Here is an 8,799-nt window from a genome sequence, read left to right on the forward strand (position 1 = left end):
AAGATTGATATTGTTTATGTGACCAAGTGGCTCGCGCGCTGCCGAGACAACACGTGTATTACATAATTTTCAGTTATTTGATGTGAATCTTACCACACCAGACCGTGTTTACTCATTTGGTTGTTTGGCTGCATTTAATTCTGAGGAATTAAATTAAGTATTTATCTGACTATGAGAAGTTAGATATATAATTTTCGATTTTTGAAATGAATTTTATCACACCAGACTGTGTTTACTCGTCTGGTTGTTTGGCTGCAGGTCTCTAGAGCAGCTAGTAGGGCTGTCCCCTGCCAGTTCGCCGCTTCAGGGCACCGAGCTAGCCGCTCTGATTACACCAGAGGTCAGTCTCGAGAGACTGATTCCCTTAGTAGACTAAACGTGTCTCGGTGAGTCCTTCCGAGTAGTAGTCCGGTAGAGTGAGGCTATAGAATCCAGTTCTCCTCCGCCTCAGTTTAAAAGAAGCTGACACTGGTTTCACCACACGTGCTTTTATGCTTCCTGGTAACTACGTCACCCCGCCCGTGACGTCTCGCCCATCCATTGGACTGATTACACATGTGATTCAGAGCGTGGTCACGTTAGAGGCGTTCCCGTAGCGTTTCGACGCAGCGTCTCGTTCCCTTCGGGGAACCATGGTTACATACTTAACCTGGAGACGTTTTCTCTATAGGATTAAAGCAGAATCTAAGGGCAAAGTTTTTGTTCATCTTCAAAGGGCACCTTGGTTAAAATCCAGGGCTCGTATTCACAAAATAAATCGTATTCCTAAATTTTTGCTCTAAGAGTATAAGTGTTTTAGTGCTAAAACTAGCTCCTAGATCTGTGAAACATTTGGAGTAGTGAAGAAGACTCCTAAGTCACTAAGACCAAACCACAAACTATCTGAAAAAGGCTGTTGCCGGCAATTTGCCTTGGAACGTAAACATTTTAGAAACATTTGACAATAATGAGATTTTAAAAAGGTTATCCCAACTCCAAATTTATCAATTTTCAAAATGTTTAAAAAAAAATTTAAAAAAATCAGTTGGGCAAGAAGTAACAACTGTTCTTGTGTCCAGTTTGGTTTTCTTTTACGTTTGAATGTCTTACTATCAGCCATGATTATTCTGCTCTGTTAATTAAAAGGCTGTTTATATGCATATCTGCTAACTGTTTACGAGAAGCATACATGTAAGAGGTTGACAATTAGCTGAACATATACTTGTTTAATTAGTGACACTTAGCCTGCATTTTAAAACTTTATTTGAATGTGGCAATTAACATTTTTATTTTTAAACCTTTATTTGAATATGGCAACATAATATCGCGTTCTACAATATTTCTATGATAAAAAAAAAAACTCTGACAGAGACTACTCCCCTATCAGCCAATCACTGTGTGCATAGTGTAGTGAATCAGCTCATTCATGGGGAAATATGAATAATTAATCATAACTAGTTATAATTAATTATAAATATTCATCCATACCAACGAGGTCGACCCCACCCTTACTCTTTGCTTAAGACTTCTCTCTATTCCTTAGTAAAAGTTTGTCGTCTCAGCAGCTTTGTGAATAGGTTTTAAGAGAAAAGTCTGAGCCAAAAACTTTTACTGCTATTTAGGAGAATTAGATTTTTAGGTATGTAACATTAGTCTGAGCCAAAAACTTTTACTGCTATTTAGGAGAATTAGATTTTTAGGTAAGATTTTTATTTTTATTTTATTATTATTATTATTTATTTTTTTTTTTTTTTATGGTCCTGAGTTAACAATTTTAAATGTGAAAAGCTCTACTGAGTTCTGCCTGACTCATGTGAAGTGTATATTTGTTGCTGTGTGTTTGTGTAGCGGTGTCTATGTTGCCCGCCCAGCCGTCTTTGTCTCATCTGGCACTGGGTCTGTCTGTGGGGACCTCCGCACTCATCGCTGCCTTGCTGTTGGCCGTTTCTGGTGTTATGATCAGTAAGTAGACTATGTCAAATTCTTTTTATGAGCATAGTTTCATGGAGTCTCAGAGGTTAACTAAAACATAATACTGGAGCCAAGCCATTTGGGGAAGCTTTTTGTTAATTTTTTGGGTATTAGAAACAAAGCGAATAAACCTGCACTTGCAGAAAAATCACAGACAATGATATAATAATATGTTGCATATTTTATGTTTCACTGGCCAATATGACTGTGGTCTTGGACAGTATACCTATGGGTGTGGATGTAGCTTCATGCCAAAGCGATATCAATGCCACTGTAGGAAATGTGAAATTTACTTTATTTCATGACCAAAAGTGTCCAATAAGAATTATGTATGTATGTATGTATGTATTTATTTATATATGTATGTATTTATTTATTTATTCAAAAATAATTTTGGGGGCTGTCTGGTCTGTATTATTATTTTTTTTTTTTTTTTTTTTTGGTGCCACTGTAGGAAATGTGAAATTTACTTTATTTCATGACCAAAAGTGTCCAATAAGAATTATGTATGTATGTATGTATGTATTTATTTATATATGTATGTATTTATTTATTTATTCAAAAATAATTTTGGGGGCTGTCTGGTCTGTATTATTATTATTTTTTTTTTTTTTTTTAGGAAAACCTATTGAATGCACTTTTAAAGAAACAATATATTCATTCAACTGCACACATGCCACACAAGCTTTCAAAATTCAAAATGAGGATTCATGTCTCATGTTTGACACACACACACACACACACACACATACTCATGGCACCAAACACATAATCTGTCCATCTACACTGTAGTAACAGTCTCTGAGTGATAAATAGAGTAGATGTGTGATAAATGGGCTGTTAACTGAGCTCTGACAAGCCTTGTCGATTACCACTTTATGAATAAATCACTTCCACACGCTGCACTAATGTGTTTACTGCATCGGTCAAGCCCACCAAGTTTACCTGGGTGTTGCCTGTTTGTGAAAATTGTTTTTAAGTGGTTTTATCATGTAGTTATCCACAAATTTGCAATGAAATGTCACCACTAAGGTTGTTATAGTTAACTAAAATTATTCAAATTACAGAGAAAATTGATTTTAATTATTAAATCTGATTTAATAATAACCCTGATAACAAGAGAAATTAAATTTGAGTCCAATTTAATTTGTCCCGAAGGGCCTCAAACAAACATTATAACACTGGTTATTGTGCAGCAGTTTGATAGTTCATTTCCAAATTGAATCTGAATGTAACATTGACAATGGCAACAATCCCATTATGCTAACATTTATGTAGCAAACTGGAAAAAAATATAATGCTGTGCTGATTGTCGTTCCAGTGTACAGACGTAAACGCACCGAGCTCCAGTCTATCCAACTTGAGCTACAGAGTCCCGACTGTAAGCTGAGCAAACTGAGAGCCTCTACCATCATGACCGACTACAATCCCAACTACTGCTTTGGTGGGAATACCGCCTCCATCAACGATCTGAAGGAGGTGCCACGGCGTAACATCTCCCTCGCCAGGTTGGGAGCATCAATAATTCCTTACAGTCCAGCTGGGTTGAAGAAGTGTTATGTGCTGGCATGTTGTTTGACTGTGAAGTGTCTTCATACAGTTGATAAAAATTAATCTTCTAATAAGTGAAGTCTGAAACTTCCTAAATGTACTATGTGAAATATATGGAATGATATTATTGACAACATAAGTAACAATACTCTTAATGTATGTTTTGTTTGTAGAGGTTTGGGTCATGGCGCATTTGGAGAAGTCTATGAAGGACTAGCCGTTGGGATTCCAGGGGAGCCCAGTCCGATGCAGGTGGCTGTAAAGGTAAGATCTGCAAATATATAAAAAGTCTGTTATGCTGCTTGATCTTGCATACTGGGGTTTAATATTTTGATCTGTAGTATTCTGAAAGAGCAGGATGAACTAGACTTTCTCATGGAAGCTCTCATAATCAGGTAACAATGAAAAGCACAAGATACATCATTCCAAAGGGCTAATTTATGAGGACATATAGCAAAAATACCACATTTCTCTTTCTATTCCTCTGACAGCAAGTTTAGTCACCAAAACATTGTGCGGTGTATCGGGGTGAGTCTGCAAGCGCTGCCTCGCTTCATTCTGCTGGAACTGATGGCCGGAGGGGATCTCAAGAGCTTCCTGAGGGAAACTAGACCAAGACTAGTAAGAACACACACACACACACACACATACACACACGTCACAGAATGTGCACAGTGTCTTGTATTGCATAAACCTCATTAAGTTATGTTTTTCATTAGTTTATTTGATTAGTAGTTTGTGACTTTGCTTTTAGATTATTTATTTGGTTGGTGGTGGTGGTGGTGGTGTATTTGTTTCTGTGTATATTAAAAATTACTATGCTTGCAGATAATTTCCTATTATAAAATAAATGGCCACAAGTAAAGTTTACTTTATACTGTAATGTCAAATTAAAAGTTTTACATTGAAGTGCACTTTAAATCATCATGTTTTAATATTACTTTCTCAGGATATAAAGAAGTAAACTTAATCTGATGTGTTGACTAACATACTAAAGCACATTTAAAGTACTTGATTGTAATTTTAACTGTAGTGTGTTAGTGTCGTTTGGTATTATATTTAAAGTTTTAATGTACTAATTTGCAACTAAACCCTAAACCATTATAAATGTATTGCAATTAAAAAAAAAAAATACATAAGTTTTAATAGCAGTGGCATTATTGGTATTTCAAAGACTATATAATTAATAATTAAATTACAAATACACTGAACAAAATTATAAACGCAACACTTTTGTTTTTGCCCCCATTTTTCATGAGCTGAACTCAAAGATCTAAGACTTTTTCTATGTACACAAAAGGCCTAATTCTCTCAAATATTGTCTAAATCTGTGTTAGTGAGCACTTCTCCTTTGCCGAGATAATCCATCCACCTCACAGGTCTAAGTGGATCAAAAAAGCACACTAAAGTAGGACTTAAGTTCAACTAACTGCATTTAATAAATATTAAAATTATAATAAATGTGTATTTAAACGTGCAATTATGTCACTAAAGACATCACATTCTGTTTGCACTTACGTATATTCTTCTAAGTATATTATTGAAATATATTAATAAGTATTCTTTTCAAAATTTGCTAAAGTGTACTTATTTTTCACAAGGGAATACCCAGCATTCTGACTTTCTGTAATGTTTCCCAGGAGCATCCTTCAAGTCTAACCATGGTAGATCTTCTCAACATTGCCAGAGACATCGCCCGCGGCTGCCAGTACTTAGAAGAGAACCAGTTCATCCACAGGTATAATAACCAACACACCTTGACACATTACAGATCGATTTAACAACAGATGGATGATCTGCTTTTTCCTGAAGTCAGCACAAATTCAGCGCTCTTGACTCTGTTCAGGAGTTCTGCTTCCCTCTCATGCCTGCAATGGGAGTTCAGTTCTATTTCCTTTTGACACTCTCATCCAGAATGGCATGAAAAATGAGTCCACTTAGAGCTCATTTATGCTACATGAGCAGTCCGGTCATCAATCCAAGTATAGAACAGGGACGCTGAGACACTTACCCATCTGCGGTTTCCTACTGAAGTTCCTCACACAGCCGAGTTAAAATGTATCTGGGCCTTCGTGTTCAGTTTCAACTTTTTGGTCAAAACCCAGAGGGATTGATCGCTTTGCTCTTTCTGGGGATTTTTTTTTTTTTTAGCATAAAAGGCGTAATCCATTGCTGTCAACCAAACACCAAATGCCTTCAAATAGTACAAGTAATTGGAAACATGAGTTTCATGACATGACCTTCAAAAGGAAACAAGAATAGTCTTGCAGATCAAGACTTCTTACTGTCCTCGTAACTATACACAACTTTGTAGCCTTTCTGGCCATAACACTGTAGCAAAATTAGACCAAAAAAGAAAAAATGTATTAATCATGATCAATTCATGAACTATTTGGATTGAGTAACTGGTTTGATGATTAGGATGTTAAGACTTGATTAACTACACTAAACACTTAAACTGTTCTAACACACACACACACACACACACACATTGGTTTCCATGTTTTATGGGACATTCCATAGCCATAATGGGTTTTATACTGTACAAACTGTATTTTCTATTCCCTTAGCCTAACCCTACCCCTAAACCTACCCCTCACACAAAACATTATGCATTTTTAGATTTTCAAAAACCTTCATTTTGCATGATTTGTAAGCGGTTTTCCTCATGGGAACCAAAAAATGTCCCTACAAGGTCAATATTTACTGGTATCGCTATCCTTGTGGGGACATTTGGACACACACACACACACACACACACACACACAGGTTTCCATGTTTTATGTAGGAAGAGGACTAAAGCTGAAGCATAGTAAATAATTAAGTTATAGCAGTATTTGATATTAGGCAGATCTACAGCCTGAAGAAAACATAAGTTTCTTAATTCAAACAAACCTTTATAAAAATGGGGTAAATGATACTTAGTGTCTCAATTAATGAGACAAAGTTTGATACTTGCACATCTCGCCTGTTTAAAAGAGAGTTTTGTTGTTGAGAGAGAACAGGTTTCGATGCAGAATGTTTTTGATGAATGCAAAGGCTGCATTTATTTGATAAAACTTAGGGGTCCTTTGAAGACTTCTAGCTCAGCATCATCTTCACCAAACTTCAGAATCCATTTAGACCTTACAGTGATCTTTTAAAGTGTGAGGGTGTCAAACTCTCAGGAAGTGAGCCAATAAGGAATTGTACTTACGGAGGGAAAGTTTATGACCCTTTGTCTTCTAGTAATGTTATTTTTTATAAGCAATTAGATTGGGTGTAATGAGAAGAACCTTCAAGATTCCTATAATATCAACATGCAACAGAGACAAAGAAAGATGACAAAACAAAGTACTGTTAATTAGTGTGTGATGTTGACTTAGTTTAGAGTTTGACAAGAGTCTATCTATAGGTCACTGGAACTAGAATGTACAGCAATCTATGATACAGACAAAGTTTGTGCTTGACTGTGGTTTCAAACACCTGCAGAGTTGACAGGTTCATTGTTTATAATTGGAGAATTCTATCTTTGGTGCATCACTAAAAGTGTGGATGGGGTAACATTCATTTTGCATGCTCTAAATATGTGTGGACAGCATCTCACAATGGTGCGAATAACTCCTAAAGTGGACACCAGTAATTAGACAATAGGCATAATGGACATTTATGATTAGAATTATTAAAGTAGAGGTTTAGCTGGTTAGTTAGCCAATTTAATATACCTGCATTTGCAAGAAGGTTATTTACAGTAACAGGGCTGGAAACAATTTCACATCACAACATTGCTACTGAACAGTGCTAAAAATTTTAAGCTGGCAAAGCTTAAGTTACTGAAAATATATCTCAGAATGAAATATGTGTCCTGGTGGGTAACAAGGATGAGAAGAGAGTGATCTAAATGCAGCTTTCTTTAATATATTTCACAAAAACAATGATGAAAATCCATGGGAGAAACAATAAATATTACAGGAGAAACAAGAGACAACACAAGACAAAAAGAACTGTGACTATATGGTGATACCGGATATATATATATTTTTGTGTGATTGTTTAATTTAAAATCAGACAAATATCTGCGATAAATGTGTCTGTCTGCTCACTTTTTATTCTTAACAGGGATATTGCGGCCAGGAATTGTCTTCTGACCTGCAAAGGTCCGGGGAGGGTGGCCAAGATTGGTGATTTTGGCATGGCCAGAGACATCTACAGGTATGCTACATACTTCTGGTTGGCATCATGATCTTATATTTCACCTTAAAGTTCTCCTGGCTGTAACACAAAAATTATAAACAAATAAATACATAAAATAAAATAAATATATATTAAACATGCAAGCACCAGTCAACAGGAATTAAAGATGGCAGACTCTTATTATTAAAAAAAAAAAAAAAAAACATGACAGTTCTATTTTGCATCAATGTTTATATTCAATATTCAGGCTATACAATATGAAAGACTGTTTAGTGGCTGTGTTTTTCTTCCACAATATTTCAGCTGAGAAAAGATGAAAGCATATCTCATTCTGAAAACCCATTTGCAAGCTTTTATTATTAACATAATTCTCATTTTAAGGCAAGAGCCAAGCAAACTTATTTAGTAAGTGCTCAACTAATTCGAAGGGTATATTTCAATTTCTTTGTTATTTATACTGAGATTTACCTCCAGGAATAAACCATGGCTATGTTAGATATAACATACGACCAAACCACTCTTATAGTATGTATATCCAGTACATACACTGTCATTCAGAAGTTTAGGATCAGAAAGATTGTAATGTTTTTGTTTTTCCTCTCTCTCTCTTATGCTCATCAAGGCTGCATTTATTTGATAAAGTTAGAGAAAAGTTTTCTTTTTTTGAAAACGTGCTGTTCTTTTTAACTTATTATTCATCAAAGAAGCAGCACAACTGCTTCCAGCATTGATAATAAATCAGCATAATAAATCACTGTTTGATCAAATAAATACATCCTTGATGAGAATCAGAGAAGAGATTTCTTTAAAAAAAAAAAACAGTAAATAAACATCAAAAATCTTATTTTACTGATCCCAAACTTTTGAATTCATGAAATGGAAACTGGATTTATTTCTGTGATGATAACTAGACAGCACTTGCTGGATTATGCAAAATGTGAATTGTTATTGTGTTGTAAACATTCTGTTGTTTTAAATACTGAGAGGAACACTGAAAGCCCTCTTCTGATCAAAGCCCAGAATAAGGATAAAATGGGATAAGAGGATAATTTTCCCTCTTAAACAAGCCAGACAGGAGCCTGCACAATATATATATATATATATATATGTAAATTATTTGTAATC

The 8,799-nt window shown here is 35.3% G+C and overlaps 1 protein-coding gene across 1 annotated transcript in view; it reads left to right on the top strand.

Moving 5' to 3' along the window:
- The window catches only part of LOC107731603 (leukocyte tyrosine kinase receptor-like), a 78,878-nt gene that overhangs the window by 62,830 nt on the left and 7,249 nt on the right, over window positions 1–8,799 (top strand). The window contains exons 15-21 of the mRNA XM_016542721.1: window positions 1,828–1,941; window positions 3,272–3,458; window positions 3,675–3,765; window positions 3,859–3,896; window positions 3,993–4,122; window positions 5,142–5,239; window positions 7,600–7,692. Coding sequence (XP_016398207.1) covers window positions 1,828–1,941; window positions 3,272–3,458; window positions 3,675–3,765; window positions 3,859–3,896; window positions 3,993–4,122; window positions 5,142–5,239; window positions 7,600–7,692 — 751 coding nt within the window. The remainder of the gene's footprint in view (window positions 1–1,827; window positions 1,942–3,271; window positions 3,459–3,674; window positions 3,766–3,858; window positions 3,897–3,992; window positions 4,123–5,141; window positions 5,240–7,599; window positions 7,693–8,799) is intronic.

The sequence above is a fragment of the Sinocyclocheilus rhinocerous genome, unplaced genomic scaffold, assembly GCF_001515625.1.
Source record: "Sinocyclocheilus rhinocerous isolate Xijiao unplaced genomic scaffold, SAMN03320098_v1.1 scaffold3355, whole genome shotgun sequence".
Taxonomy (NCBI): domain Eukaryota; kingdom Metazoa; phylum Chordata; class Actinopteri; order Cypriniformes; family Cyprinidae; genus Sinocyclocheilus; species Sinocyclocheilus rhinocerous.